This window comes from Chiloscyllium punctatum, chromosome 9, assembly GCF_047496795.1.
Source record: "Chiloscyllium punctatum isolate Juve2018m chromosome 9, sChiPun1.3, whole genome shotgun sequence".
NCBI lineage: Eukaryota > Metazoa > Chordata > Chondrichthyes > Orectolobiformes > Hemiscylliidae > Chiloscyllium > Chiloscyllium punctatum.
In genome coordinates, this window is record NC_092747.1 from 128421475 (window position 1) to 128438520 (window position 17046).

Here is a 17046-nt window from a genome sequence, read left to right on the forward strand (position 1 = left end):
GGAAGGATATGGCAGGTTACAGCGGGATATAGAGAAGCTGCAGAGCTGGGCAGAAAGGTGGCAAATGGAGTTCAATGTAGCTAAGTGCGAAGTGATTCACTTTGGTAAGAGTAATAAAAAGATGGATTACTGGGCTAATGGTAGACTACTTGGTAGTGTGGAAGAGCAGAGGGATCTTGGTGTCCATGTACACAGATCTCTGAAAGTTGCCACCCAGGTAAATAGTGCAGTGAAGAAGGCATATGGCGTACTGGCTTTTATTGGTAGAGGAATTGAGTTCCGGAGTCCTGAGGTCATGCTGCAGTTGTATAAGACTCTGGTGCGGCCGCATCTGGAATATTGTGTGCAGTTTTGGTCGCCATACTATAGGAAGGATGTGGAGGCACTGGAACGGGTGCAGAGGAAGTTTACCAGGATGTTGCCTGGTATGGTAGGAAGATCCTATGAGGAAAGGCTGAGACACTTGGGGTTGTTTTCATTGGAGAAAAGAAGGTTTAGGGGTGATTTGATAGAGGTGTACAAGATGATTAGGAGGTTAGATAGGGTTGACAGTGAGAACCTTTTTCCACGTATGGAGTCAGCTATTACAAGGGGGCATAGCTTTAAATTAAGGGGGGGTAGATATAGGACTGATGTTAGGGGTAGGTTCTTCACTCAGCGAGTTGTAAGTTCATGGAATGCCCTGCCAGTAGCAGTAGTGGACTCTCCCTCTTTATGGGTATTTAAGCGGGCATTGGATAGGTATATGGAGGATAGTGGGTTAGTGTAGGTTAGGTGGGCTTTGATCGGCGCAACATCGAGGGCCGAAGGGCCTGTACTGCGCTGTATTCTTCTATGTTCTATGTTCTATGTTCTATTTCCTTTGTTTATGATCTTGGGATCCAGTCTTTCCAGTAGCTAGTAAAATGGTTAAATTATTTTCAAGAGTTTTGAAGTTCATTAGCAGAAGCCTTAATGGTTCTCTCTACTAGTGCTGCATATGCAGGGAATCAGTGTGAATCTTGCTTTGCTGAATAGCTCACCTTAATGTACTACTGGCAGGTTCCTCAGCCTCACCAGGGACTGATGTTTCTCTGGGTAAGTGTACTTTAGTAATATTATATGTTCATTCGGTCTCAGAGATTTATATGCCTTTTAGATAAGGTCCCTCTGAAGTCTGCAAACTGTACAAACTAAAGAGATGTTGTAATGACCAAACGTCAATGGCTTTTTCTGTATACAGACTGAGTGAATTGGTCTAATTTCAATATTCCATCCCTAAAGCAGATGACAAGAACAGGTTGACCCAGCCTTCTCCAGGTATTGGAAGTTGAACTTTAGGTTAATGTGATGTAACATACTGCTCTCTCACCTTAAAGATGACACACTTGATATTTGTTTAACTGGAGAGAACCTGCTCATACACATCCTCCAGAAACAACCAATGCTCCAAATCCATTTGAATGTCCTCATAGTGTTTAGTTTCCTGTTGAATAGAGACATCTGGAAAGAGCTAGGCATCTAATTAATTGCGATAATTTACTCTTTGATGCATATTTGAATGCACCTTACAAAGTGAGGTTAGATTAATCAAAACTTCAGTTAAGAAGTAGAGCTGGAATTGACCAGCCAGAAACATGAGCTTTATTTATTTATACACTAAGAATAGACTGTGCTCTGAATTTTGTGATATACAATGATTCTGTCCTGATTCATACAATGGCAGTTCAGAATTACAAGAGCAGAGCAGATAAAATTAAATTAAATAACTTACCCACTGGGTCTTTCAGGTTTTTGTCCTGGTAATTAATTTGTGCCTGGGACTGAGCCAAGCATTTGACACTCTACCATTTCTATGCTCTATGCACTGTCTTATCACTGCACACACTAATTCACACAAAGCAGGGATCAAACCTGGAACCATGTGGTGCACTTACTCATTGAGCCATTACTTAAATCTCACACCACTTTGTATTTGTACAGAATACACCCTTATTCTCCGTGAATCACTTGATTCAGTACATGGGAAATTTTGTTTTCTAATCTCAAGCTTGGTTCTCTTCCAATGTTTTCTGAGTGAGCTCACATTTTGCCAATTTATTCAACCAATTTCTTTTTTACTTCTTTAGCAGTTGTTCCATCAGGCTGTCTTACATCTGCGCACGTCTTTAATTTTTCTCAAATTCCATTTTAATATAAAATGTTGGTATGGAGGAAGCATATTACAACTGAAATGTTTACTAGAAAACTGTGAATGATCCTATTCATTTTGACCCATGCAAACCTTTATTCCTACCTGAAACAGTCATCTATAGATAGACTCCACTAAAGTGCTATCATGTTTCATAACTCCATTTTTCAGGGTCCCTGGTCACCACAAAATAGGATTCTTTATATCAATCCATTGGGAACGCATCCATACAAAAGGTACATCCTTACCTTCTGCAGTTTTTGAAAGATTCACACAAATTTGTGTGAAAAATCTTTTATTGCCCTCAGGAGAGAAGTATTTTAATGGTACTCATTTCTCTTGTAATGTTACAAACTTGCTGAGTTAGGGTTCCACAGGTTCTTAAACCTGTGGAATCTGGAAGCTGAGTACAGCAAACTATTCAACCAATGGTGGTTTCAATTAGACCCAGTCTGTCCTTTCACAATATTCACATGCATTTCTTTCCAAAAGAATGGAAATTAATCTGGAGTGAATTCAGATGAACAGTTTTCACTCCACAGCTCAGGTATATGTGTAGTTCGAGATCAACTGTACAGCTCCCATGACTCTAAGCTGGAATTACCCTTCAGCAGAGGGGGGAGCTTGGGTTAAAGATTTGGGCTGGGGCATGGGCATCAGATAAATGATTAGATTTGGCTTGCTTAGCACAAAATACACAATAAACTATCCTGAAATGTACCACTGCCATTTATGTCACACTCCAAATGGCAACAAACATTTGAAAGTTAGGTGAATAAATGATTTTACAAATTTCTGGCTGAGGCCATGACATGAAAATTTGGCCACCCTTAAAATGACTTGTAGAAGCAAGAGTGTGTCATGCTCCTACCGTCTATTCCATAGGCTCTGCCACTGACCTTTTTTACCAACAGTTCTGGGTTCCACCATTTGTTGCCCTTTTACTCTGTGAAAGTTTTGCTTTTCAATGTAGGGATTGAGAAGCAATAATCTGACCCAGAAGATATTCCTCCTGAAATACAATTACTTTCCCAGCATGAAGTAATGTAATTTGCATGTCTCTGCTTTTCCTTTCCCTTCTAATATCTTATTTGCTATATACTTGCTAATACCTGTATCGGTGAAGCATTTTGCGTAATCTTGTACAACTACAACTTTCCTTCATGTTCAGATATGTCTTGTGCTCCTACTTTTCAACAATATTCATGCCTTAACTTTGTCCGCCTTCTTCCAGACCTCCTGCCAGGTTGTCCTCTGAGTCGTGAAGACAGTGCTGAAAAACTGCAATGCTTTGTGCCTACTTTACAAGCTGGGGGGTTTGGCCTCCCCCATGAAACAATGTGGTTGCGTCACTTCATGATGGTGTCTACCTGCGCTTGCAGACTCTCTTCATTAAAACTGGCTTTGCACAACAGCCATTTAGCTATTTTTAACAAGCAGTGGTGTGCTCAGCAGCAGCTTTACAAAAACTTGTATGGGTCAAGTGGCTTTTCATTTGCTTCAGAAGCGCAAAAAGATCTTTAATGCTGACATATTGCAATTGGCTGAAATTTATCTATGCCACTAATGACAGCAGTTTTCACCTTTTTTTTGTCGGGATTTTGTGTGCTTTGCTCAAATTTTGGTACTGTGATTACAAAAGAAGCTTTTTTGCCAACTTTTTTAAACTAGATTTGATGTTGGCCCCTGGATTAATAAATAATTATAAACAAAACAGTTGTAGAAGTCCATGTTATTATTTCACAACAACTAAACTTAATTAAAAGTAGGTACTTTTTGGGGTCTTGTATATAAAGACAGCGCAAAGTTACACCCACGATTTCTCCATTATTACATGCATTGGGAAATGAGCCTAAACTCCTGGCGCACACGATAAGTGACAGAATATGAAATTTCTGTGATTGCAAAACTAAGTTGATTTTGGTGTAAAATCTTCTTTATTTTAGACTATAAATGGAGCCAAAACATTGGTGCGCAAAGTCAGATAGAATTGACCAAATCATATTCTGGCACACAGAGATTAGTGCCTGGATGACAATTTGAAAAATCAATTATTAGAAATCATTGTTCTCTTTATGTGAAAACATTTCCCAAGATGGTAAAACTGGATGATATACATGCAAACTATATATTACTTGCAATAAAGTTTGAGAGATAATATTGCCAGGCATCAGAAGGTTATTCTCCATTACAGAAACTTTTAGAGCATTTTTCTTCCCTTTGCTGACTTCCTGCACTTGTCAGCTAATGTACTCCCCTCTGTTATTTTTATTAAATTTACATTTCAAAGTTTTTGTAACTATGGGAATTTTTCAGGCAGTTATGGAGAGACTTGAGCCTGAAGGAGTCAATAACAACTGAGTATGCCTATTTACCCAGCTGTCACTGACTTTTCTCAGCTCATCTGCTTCCCAACTAGCATCAAAACTGGTCTGGATGCTAATAGTACAGGGTTCTCTAAGAAGGCAGTCACTGCCACTCTCATAACTAACATCTTCAGAGTGGCTCCCTGCAGAGAAGGGAGACCCCGAATCAGGGTCTGAAAAATTGAAATGAAAATAAGGACTTCTCCAAAGAGGTAAGAATATTTAAATTTTCTTTTTTAAGCATTGCTTAGCTAGGAACGTATTTTAAACTGAAAGCACTTCCCCACAGTTTCTTTCTCCTTGAGTAAAGATAGATAAAGCTCATTCGATCCTTGTCATATAAAACCCTTTGATCTTGCCACATAGTCTCAGATGACTTTTGCCTCGTCAGAGTCAAAGTGCTGATGCCTGGCAACATCACATTTTATTTCTCATTATATCCCTTATATAAAGTGTGATTTACCATTATGTTTAAGAGACAATGGCTTATTCATTTACCAAAGGAACTGAATTTGGAAACTGAGGCAATGGACAAAAGTGGGATCAAACTGAATCCAACTAATGTAGAGATTGGTTTGGATAATTGGGCAGTATAACTCTGTAAATTAAACAGTAATGGATATTCTATTGGAATGTCAGTTGTTGAACTGGCAATTATCTTTTGTTTTTCAGCCCGAAAGCTAAGAAAATTCAGTAAACTAAAGAACATCGGAAACAGCCCATCTTCTCTGCAGTCCGAAATGACACTATCAAGTGTCAATCCAGTTGCAGTGCCAAAGGTCTCGTTACATTCAGCTCGAGCGGTCCAGTTCACGCCGACACTCGTTTCCATTTTACAGATAATTGAACCAGAAGTTGTTTATGCAGGCTATGATAACAGTCAACCTGACTCAACTAACTATCTGCTAACCAGCCTGAACAGGCTATGCGAGAGACAACTTGTATCTGTTGTTAAATGGGCCAAATCTGTACCAGGTAACCATATGAGTTTAAGTGATAAGCTTCCAATCGTGCATAGTGCACACCACACTATATATCTTTTTTCCTTTGTGGTGATGTTTTGGTCATCAAGATTATTGGTTTAATTGCTGATTGGGAGAACAACTCGGGCAGTCCATTATCATCATCAAGTACTTCCAGGAAAAGTATGGCCAGATGCAAAATACAAGCTGTCTATACTCAATCTAAAACTTGCATTTCAAGTTTTTAACTTGAGCAGAGCAACAAAACAATATTTTGGTTTCCCAAGGCAGCTTCGAGTGTCAGTCACTGTACCATTTACCAAGCAACTTGTTTTGTACACCAGAAGTTAACATCACTCATCCTATATTCATTCCAAATGTTTTTCTATCCTTGATAGATTTACTCTTAAGTATCAAATCTTACAAATGTATATGTGAAAATAGATTTATCCGCAACATATTAGCATAGCATATTGGAGTTAGAATGTGCTCTGTCAAGGAAATAGAGGTGGAAAGAGACTATGTCCCCCCCAAATCATCATGGAGCAGCTTAAACCCATGTACCTGTGAACCTCATTTGATGAAAGCCAGGAGACCTAGCCGAGCATGAGATAAAATATTGTTCATGGCAACACTGGGCTGAAGCCTGGCTGAGGTCAACTCCCATGGACATTTTGAAAAAAAAAACCTCCTAGCTTCCTCTCTTATTTCAACAAATGAAATGTGACCAAACGAAAACAAGGGACAAATCAAAGAACATGAAGCGCTCATAAAATCAAAAAGCACTGAACAGAATTTTCTTTGAAGATTGAGGGTAATCACATTTGCATTGTGATTACCAGCAGAATGCCATGAACAATGTCAAATCCAAAACTTCCACAAAATCCTCAATAAATGTTTCAGGCTTTAAAACTGTATGTTTACTCCATAATAAATTGTACGTTTTACAGCTAATAACGTAGGACAATTAAACCATTCAGAGAAAGAGGAATTTGGAATGTAATTTTACGATTTTTTTTGTAGAAGATCTAATATTATATTGAGGAGCCACACTTACAGGAACATGGGAAAGAAAATAAGCATTTGGGGCAGTGTTTAACGGAGACAATGAGAATCATGCCCAGTTGTTAGAGAGTTGGTGAGAAACCCACATTGCCTCTTTTTGCAAAAGTCCCTTGGATTAACTGCCAATTAAGCACTTAACTGGGCAGCAGCTGAAATTCCCCATGATCAATGTTAGCAGAAATCACCCCACCCCCTAAAGCCCCCAACTTCAGGTGCCACTGAACAATCAAAGATTAGCATCATTGCATCATGCAGCAGTGCCAGTGGGAAAGGAATGCTGCTTTGGACAATGTAAAATCAGTCCAGGGTCACTGAAGGACCTGGCATTAGGTGAGTGATAGTGGAATGGGGCTTCACACAGTTGGGAGGCAGGGGAGTGGGGCTAGAAGGGTCAGCAGCAAGGGCAAAGATTGGGTCTCAGCAGCCCCAAATCTTCTGATATCATCCTCATCTCATTTTTCTTGATCATGTATTGAGCACCTCAAAACAAAGAATCTTCTTTGGAAGCCCACAAGCAATACCAACAGGATTTTCTCTCTGGACTTGCCTCACAGTAAATCCATCATGCCCCATTGATGAGTTGAAACCTCTAGTTACCGACACAAATGCCTCAATCAACAATAGGGTGGAAAAGCCATCCAGGAGCTGTCTTGTCCCAGACTTAGAACTGTGAGACCACAGAAAGGTTACAGCACAGAAAAAGGCCATTCAGCCATTGTGTCTGTGACAGCTGAATAAACCAATGCGCCCCCCCCCCCCCCCAATTCTAATCCCACTTTCAAGAATCTGGTTTGCAGCCCTACAGGCTACAGTGCTTCAGAGACTGATCCAGGTTCCTTTAAAATAATTTGAGAGTTTCCACCTCAATGTCCCTTCTAGTTCTTCTACCAAACACTGTAAATCTGGAAATTAACTTCATCCCAAGGGGAAACAAGTCATCCCTATCCACTCAATCTAACCCCTTCATTATTTTGTATATACCAATTCATTTACCTCTCACCGAATTCTTTTCTAACAAAAACAATCCTAGCCCATCCAATCTTTCCTTTATAGGTGCAATTTTTAATCCTGACAAATCTCCACTATACAATCTCAAGAGCAATAATGGTTGTCCTGTAATGTGATCAAAAATATACATTAATCTCCAACTGTGGCCTAATCAGTATCCTATAAAGTTCCAGCATTACCTCCCAATTACTGCATTGAATTTCTAACTCACTGAAGGAAAGCCTCCTGTGTATCTTCTTTACCTCCATATTGACCTGTCCTGGTACCTTCAGGGACCTATGGACATGCACTTCATGGTCTCTCACTATCCTCATCAATCCTCCTTGTTACCACCTCAGAGAATTCAATGAAGTTTTTAAGATACGACCCTCCCTTAACAAAACCTTGCTGATTAACCCTAACTAACCTCTGGCTCTCCAAGTCTCACAAAATTGATTCCAGTAATTTGCCAACCACAGACATCAGACTGACTGGTCTATTATTCCTTTAACAGCCAATGATGCAATTCATCTGGTCTCAGTGATTCATCCATCTTCAGGTTGGACAGTCCTTCCAATTCTTCCTCTCTTGCTATGCTTATTTTTTCTCCAAATTAATATTCAATTTAACCGGGACAAAGGCAAGAAAGCAGTAGGATCCCCAACCATTGTACTCCAGCTTGATCTGAGGCACCACCAGCACCAAACTCAACTTGAGGTTCTAAAAAAAAGAGTCATATTGGACTCCAAGCATTAACTTAATTTTTCTCTCTGTCAATGCTGCCAGACCTGCAGAATTTCTTGAGCACTTTCTGCTTTTAATCGTTTAATTCCTTTATTGCCTAAAGCCCTTTTAGAGTTGTATCCCTTATATCATCTCTCCTCATCTCTCTTTGATAAATGACTCATTTCCCACTACTCTGCAGTAAATATCAACCCCACTGTGCAGGCCATTCCATTAAACTGTTGAAATAGTGCACTGTCCATTATACCCATAAGTTTATTATATGAATTTTTTTATGTCCTCATACACAACATTCACAGTGTTACCCTTATCTACCCTTATGTTACCTCATCAGAAAACCCCAACAAATTAAAATACATGTGATTTTTCCCTCAACAAATCTCTACTGTTATAGTCATGGAGCTGTACAGCACAGAAACAGACCCTCCTATCCAACTTGTCCATGACGACCAGATATCATAACCTAATCTCGTCCCATTTGCCAGCACTTCGCCCATATCCCTCTAAACCCTTCCTATTCATATGCCCATCCTGATGTCTTTTAAATGTTGTAATTGTACCAGCCTCCACCACTTCCTCTGGCAGCTCATTACCCCCTTCTGTATGAAAAAGCTGTCGCTTAGGTCCCTTTTAAATCTTCCCCTTCTCACCTTAAACCTTTGCCCTCGAGTTATAGAACATAGAACATAGAAGAATACAGCGCAGTACAGGCCCTTCGGCCCTCGATGTTGCGCCGATCAAAGCCCACCTAACCTACACTAACCCACTATCCTCCATATACCTATCCAATGCCCGCTTAAATACCCATAAAGAGGGAGAGTCCACCACTGCTACTGGCAGGGCATTCCATGAACTTACGACTCGCTGACTGAAGAACCTACCCCTAACATCAGTCCTATATCTACCCCCCCTTAATTTAAAGCTATGCCCCCTTGTAATAGCTGACTCCATAGGTGGAAAAAGGTTCTCACTGTCAACCCTATCTAACCCCCTAATCATCTTGTACACCTCTATCAAGTCACCCCTAACCCTTCTTTTCTCCAATGAAAACAACCCCAAGTGCCTCAGCCTTTCCTCATAGGATCTTCCTACCATACCAGGCAACATCCTGGTAAACTTCCTCTGCACCCGTTCCAGTGCCTCCACATCCTTCCTATAGTATGGCGACCAAAACTGCACACAATATTCCAGATGCGGCCGCACCAGAGTCTTATACAACTGCAGCATGACCTCAGGACTCCGGAACTCAATTCCTCTACCAATAAAAGCCAGTACGCCATATGCCTTCTTCACTGCACTATTTACCTGGGTGGCAACTTTCAGAGATCTGTGTACATGGACACCAAGATCCCTCTGCTCTTCCACACTACCAAGTATCCGACCATTAGCCCAGTACCCCATCTTTTTGTTACTCTTACCAAAGTGAATCACCTCACACTTAGCTACATTGAACTCCATTTGCCACCTTTCTGCCCAGCTCTGCAGCTTCTCTATATCCCGCTGTAACCTGCCACATCCTTCCTCACTGTCTACAACTCCTCCGACTTTCGTATCATCCGCAAACTTGCTCACCCAACCTTCTAACCCTTCCTCCAGGTCATTTATAAAAATGACAAACAGCAATGGTCCCAAAACAGATCCTTGCGGAACACCGCTAGTGACGGCACTCCAAGATGAACCTTTGCCATCAACTACTACCCTCTGTCTTCTTCCAGCCAGCCAATTCCTAATCCAAACCTCCAACTCACCCTCAATGCCATATCTCTGTATTTTCTGCAGTAGCCTACCATGGGGGACCTTATCAAACACCTTACTAAAATCCATATATACCACATCTACCGCTTTCCCCTCATCTACCTCCTTAGTCACCTTCTCAAAGAATTCAATAAGGTTTGTGAGGCACGACCTGCCCTTCACAAAACCATGCTGACTATCCTTGATCACATTATTCTTATCCAGATGTGCATAAATCCTATCCCTTACAATTCTCTCTAAGACTTTGCCCACAACAGAAGTGAGACTCACTGGCCTATAGTTACCAGGATTATCCCTACTCCCCTTCTTGAACAAGGGAACCACGTTTGCTAGCCTCCAGTCCTCTGGCACTACTCCTGTAGAGAAAGAGGACACAAAAATCAAGGCCAATAGCTCTGCAATCTCCTCCCTTGCTTCCCAGAGAATCCTTGGATAAATGCCATCAGGCCCAGGGGACTTATCTATTTTCACCCTTGCAGAATTTCCAACACCTCTTCTCTACATATCTCAAAGCCATCCATTCTACTTATTTGTGCCTCAGTATTCATATCAACAACAATGTCCTGTTCCTGAGTGAATACTGATGAAAAGTATTCATTCAGTGCCTCCCCAATCTCTTCAGCCTCCACACGCAACTTCCCATTACTATCCTTGATTGGACCTATTCCTACCCTAGTCATTCTTTTATTCCTAACATACCTATAGAAAGCCTTAGGGTTTTCCCTAATCCTACCAACTAAGGACCTTTCATGTCCCCTCCTTGCTGCTCTTAGCTCTCTCCTCAGGTCCTTCCGGGCTACCTTATAACTCTCAATCGCCCCTATTGAACCTTCACGCCTCATCTTTACAAAGGCCGCCCTCTTCCATTTAACAAGGGATTCCAATTCCTTATTAAACCATGGCTCCCTCACACGACCCTTTCCTCCCTGCCTGATAGGTACGTACTTATCAAGGACACTCAATAGTTGCTCCTTGAACAAGCTCCACATATCAATTACGCTTTTGCCTTGGAATCTACTTTTCCAATCCACACATCCTAAGTCATGCCTCACCGCATCATAATTTCCCTGCCCCCAGCTATAACTCTTGCCCTGTAGTACACACTTATCCCTCTCCATCACTAGAGTAAAAATCACCGAATTGTGGTCACTGTCCCCAAAGTGCTCACCTACCTCTAATTCTAATACCTGGCCTGGTTCGTTACCCAGAACCAAATCCCAGTATGGCCTCACCTCTTGTTGGCTTATCTACATATTGTGTCAGGAAACTCTCCTGCACACATTGGACAAACACTGACCCATCTAACGAACTTGAGCTATAGCTTTCCCAATCAATATCAGGAAAGTTAAAGTCCCCCATAACAACCACCCTATTACTGTCACTCTTCTCCTGAATCATCTTCGCAATCCTTTCTTCAACGATTCTAGGACTATTAGGAGGCCTGTAAAAGACTCCTAACAGGGTGACCTCACCTCTCCTATTCCTAACCTCAACCCAAACTACCTCAGATGGCAAATCTTCGTCCATCTTCCTTTCCATCCCAGGAAAAAGACTTTGGTCACCCCTTAACCTCTGACACTCCAGGTAAAACAGCCCCAGTCTACTCAGCCTCTCCCCACAGCTCAAACCCTCCAATCCTGGCAATATATTTGTAAATCTTTTCTGAATCCTTTCAAGTTTCACAGCATCCTTCCTTCAGGAGGAAACTTAGAATTGCACACAATATTCCAATCGTGGTCGAACCAATGTCCTGTACAACTGCAACATGACCTCCCAACTCCTGTTCTCAATACTCTGACCAGTAAAGGGAAGCATACCAAACGCCGCCTTCACTATCCTACCTCAACTCTACTTTCAAGGAATCTATCTGTAATTAACCTGTATTTGCCCAAACATCTATTAATAATCCTGAAACAGTGATTCTAAATTTGTCCCATCACTGAATCTCAACTATGTTGCTAGGTTGAGTATAGTAATTTTTTTTGTATAAGATGGGAACATTTACAATTCTTCTGTCCTCCAGCACTGGTCCTGTATTGAAGGGAATTTGGAAAATTTGACCAGTCTGTCTGCAATGTCCATTTTTATTTTCCTCAGTAACCTGGGTGTTGTATTCAGTCCTGATGAGTTATCAAATGTAAGTACACTCATTAAACATGTTGACAGTCTAAGCTACATTCTTTCTCACTTCAGTATAGGCAAACCCAACACGATCATTTAATTCACCCCATGCCCTGTGCCTCCATACACAAGTCTCCATTTAGGTTCATAAATGACTCCACACCTTTTAACCCCCTTTTAACAGTCTTATACTATTAAAGAACCTTGAAGCCTTTTTGATTCCTTTTATGTTGACTCTTCTTATACCCTCTCATTGGTTCACTTACTTTAATTTTTTTCAAATCTGTCCTGAACATTTTATATTGAGGCTGGACCGGTTGCACTTTTCCTACAAGTTCTGTTTTTGTTTCTGCTTGACAGCATCTACAGTTCTTTCAGTTTTGATTCCATTAGCCTTCCTGATTATCTGCGGCCCCTATATGCTAGCTTTCTGTGTTTTTGTGCTCAAGAATCCCCAAGAACCTTTGTGCTGCAGCTTTCTGCAATTTTCTTTGGTTAAATTATATTCTGTTCACTTGTTCTCCCTTCCAAAGTGAACAATTTCACATTTTCCCATTTCCAATTTTTCACTTATTTACTTCATCTATCAATATCATTCTGTAAACTGCTTGTACCTCTCTCACAACCTGACGTTCCAACTAGTTTAGTGTTGTCTGCGAATTTAACCACATTACGTTCACTTTCTTTCTCCAGGTCATTAATATATATTGTGAACTGTTGTAGTCCCTGCACTGATTTCTGGGGAACCCCACTGGTCACGGGTCATGAACCCGAAAAAGAGCCTCTGAACCTCACTTGCTGTTTCCTGCCCATTGCCCATCCATGCCAATATACTACATCTGTGGAATGATTTTTAGGCTGTTTATGGATAACCTGATTGAAAATAAATCTATTCACTTTTATAAAAGAAACTTGAAAAATGCTACGCACATTGCTAAAGTTACAATATCAAAAGTAAATGCTTTGTTATTTTCTGGAATTTTTATCTCATATTTTAATATTGCTAATGCTCCCAATAGTCGCTGATTGTTAGGTTTCAAAGAAAACAGAATCTCATTAGTCATCTTAAGTTATTTTGATGCTGCCTTTGGCTTTGATCACATTAAGTTTTACTCCATTCTGTGAAAAACCTTTTAAAGTCACAGAGTTATAGAGATATACAGCACGGAAACAGACCCTTCGGTCCAAATCGTCCATACCGACCAGATATCCCAATACAATCTAGTCCCACCTGCCAGCACCTGGCCCATATCCCTCCAAGCCCTTACTATTCATATACCCATCCAGATGCCTTTTAAATGTTACGATTGTACCAGCCTCCACCACTTCCTCTGGCAGCTCATTTCATACACGTACCACCCTCTGCGTGAAAAAGTTGTCCCTTAGATCTTTTTTATATCTTTCCCCTCTCACCCTAAACTTATGCTCTCTAGTTCTGAACTCCCCCACCCAAGAGAAAATACTTTGTCTATTTAAGAGGATTGATGAGGGCAGAGTGGTAGATGTGATCTATATGGACTTCAGTAAGGCGTTCAACAAGGTTCCCCATGGGAGACTAATTAGCAAGGTTAGATCTCATGGAATACAGGGAGAACTAACCATTTGGATACGGAACTGGCTCAAAGGTAGAAGATAGAGGGTGGTAGTGGAGGGTTGTTTTTCAGACTGGAGGCCTGTGACCAGTGGAGTGCCATAAGGAGCGGTGCTGGGTCCTCTACTTTTTGTCATTTACATGGATGCGTGTGTAAGAGGTACAGTTAGTAAGTTTGCAGATGACACCAAAAATGGAGGTATAGTGGACAGCGAAGAGGGTTACCTCAGATTACAACAGGATCTTGACCAGATGGGCCAATGGGCTAAGACGTGGCAGATGCAGTTAACTTCAGATAAATGCGAGGTGCTACATTTTGGGAAAGCAAATCTTAGCAGGACTTATACACTTAATGGTAAGGTCCTAGAGAGTGTTCCTGAACCAAGAAAACTTGGAGTGCAGGTTCATAGCTCCTTGAAAGTGGAGTCGCAGGTAGATAGGATAGTGAAGAAGGCATTTGGTATGCTTTCCTTTATTGGTCAGAGTATTGAGTACAGGAGTTGGGAGGTCATGTTACGGCTGTACAGGATATTGGTTAGGCCACTGTTGAAATATTGCATGCAATTCTAGTCTCCTTCCTATCGGAAGGATGTTGTGAAACTTGAAAGGGTTCAGAAAAGATTTACAAGGATGTTGCCAAGGTTGGAGGGTTTGAGCTACAGGGAGAGGCTGGACACACTGGGGCTGTTTTCCCTGCAGCGTCGGAGGATGAGGGGTGACCTTATAGAAGTTTACAAAATCATGCGGGGCATGGATAGGGTAAATAGACAAAGTCTTTTCCCTGGGGTTGGGGAGTCCAGACCTAGAGGGCATAGGTTTAGGGTGAGAGGGGAAAGATATAAAAGAGACCTAAGGGGCAACCTTTTCACACAGAGGGTGGTACAAGTATGGAAAGAGCTGCCAGAGGAAATGGTGGAGGATGGTAGAATTGCAACATTTAAGAGGCATTTGAATGGGTATATGAATAGAAAAGGGTTTGGAGGGATATGGGCTGGGTGCTGGCAGGTAGGACTAGATTGGGTTGGGATATCTAGTTGGCATGGACGGGTTGGACCGAAGGGTCTGTTTCCATGCTGTACATTTCCATGACTCTATGACTCTGCCCCTCATGATTTTATAAACCTCTGTAAGATCATCCCTCAGCCTACGACGCTCCAGGGAAAACAGCTCTAGCCTAGTCAACCTCTCCCTATAACTCAAATCCTCCAACCCTGTAGTCCTGCTATTCATTTGTTTGCCTCCATTCCCAAGGCAAATACAATATGATAATAACAGCCAATAGAAAAAGTAAACCTATACTGCAAAGGTCTGAACTGCTACAATCTCAGGCTTCCACTGTGCTGGCTAAGCATTTTGTTTCTGGCAATATTTGTTTAAAATTAAAATTTCTTTTATCTAATCACAATAAATTAATTTTCTTGGACCTGCACCTACTTTCCTTTCCTGTCTGATTATAATTTGTTTCAGGAGCCAGATGAGGATAGAAATCCCTGGCTATGTGAGCTGTTATTCCAATTCTCTACTCACCTGGGTGCCATTCATTCCAAGTCCAAACTGGACCTCAATTTCTGAGGAACACTCCACTGCCTCTCTTTTTATTTCTGTTGTTTAATTGACACTGGAGGACAGGATGGAATCAGGCCTTTCATTTCATTCCTCTTATTTCCATTTCCCTACTTTATCCCCTCAGGACAAAGGCTATGAATTTGTCTAGGGCAGTATCTGTACATCCACTTGCAACACCAGCTTTCTAGCACTTAATATGCTTTCTCAAACAACAATTTTCAGTATTGCATGTTTCTACATGTGTTTTATCCCGCAAATTGTGCATTTTATCTTTCCTTTGCACCCACAGACGTCAGGTGAACAGATTTATTGCATGATACAAGCATTCAATTTGCGACAATGCTGAAAAGATCATACACAGTTGCTTTTACAGGAGCAGATCAGAGCTAGGAATTCTGCAGTGAGACTTGCCTCCTTATCTATGGGGCACAAGCAAAATGAGAGGTTATCTCATTGAAACATATAATATACTGAGGTGACTTAGCAGGGTGGATGCTGAAAAGATGATTCCCGGGGGCACACTTTAAACTTAAAGGTCTCTCATTTCAGAAGAATGAGGAGGATTTATTTTCTCTCAGACATGCATGGGCCTTTGGAACTCTCTGCCTCACATCTGGTCATTGCATCTGCTTCTGCCTTAAAAGGTATTCATTCTTGATTAGCAAGGGAGCAACCACTAATGTACAGTGACAGCAGGGTGTACCATCCACAAAAAAACGCCAGCAATTTACATAGCCTCCTTCAACAGAACCTCCCTCCCAAATTTACAAATTCTGTCAGCTACAGGGTCAAGAGCACCAAATGCAGAAGTACCATAAATTTCCCTCCATACACCATCTGATGTGAAACTAAATAATTGTTCCCTCATTGTTGCTCAGTCACAATCATGGATCACCTGTCAGAATAGAACCATGGGCCAATGGGCTACAACCATTCAAGAAGGCAGCTCACCAACATCTTCTCAAGGCAAGAAGTGATAGTTAATAAGTAGCCAGCGTTGCCCAAATCCCATGAACAAATATAGAAGAGAAAGCTGTTCAGGAGACCTCTGTCTCCTTTTTTTTTGCTACTACCAATTTAGATTAGATTACTTACAGTGTGGAAACAGGCCCTTCAGCCCAACAAGTCCACACCAACACGCAACCCACCCAGACCCACTCCCCTACATTTACCCCTTCACCTAATACTACAGGCAATTTAGCATGGCCAATTCACCTAACCTGCACATTTTTGGATTGTGGGAGGAAACCAGAGCTCCCAGACACAGGGGGAACGTGCAAACTACACATAGAGAATCGCCTGAGGCGGGAATTGAACCCGGGTCTCTTGTACTGTGAGGCAGCAGTGCTAACCACTGTGCCACCCACTACTTTCTCATTGAGTTCATTGGAATAGAAACTTGGGTGGCGTATAAAATAGAGTGCCAATTCCTTATTGTACGATTCATGCTACAGCCTAAAACTGATTTTCCTCCTTTTATTTCATTTTTATAATTTTCACAATTTTTGTTAAATGAGTTTTATATTTTAACAATTTTCTCATTTGTTTTATTAAACCCTTTGCATTATCTTTCAAATTCTGAAATCCATCGTAGCTTCTAAAAAATGACTTTCAGGATTTGTTTCTGACAAGCAAACTATGTTTTCTTTCTATTCCATGCCAGAAAATATTGCCAGGCTGACAAGATGCAGTTTTCAAACACTTGCAAAGATTTGTGTT

The 17046-nt window shown here is 41.1% G+C and overlaps 1 protein-coding gene across 1 annotated transcript in view; it reads left to right on the forward strand.

The window, feature by feature from the left end:
- LOC140481689 (progesterone receptor-like) overlaps window positions 1-17046 on the forward strand; it is a 317791-nt gene that overhangs the window by 224116 nt on the left and 76629 nt on the right. Inside the window, exon 4 of the mRNA XM_072578261.1 lies at window positions 5209-5511. Within this exon, the coding sequence (XP_072434362.1) occupies window positions 5209-5511 (303 nt within the window). The remainder of the gene's footprint in view (window positions 1-5208; window positions 5512-17046) is intronic.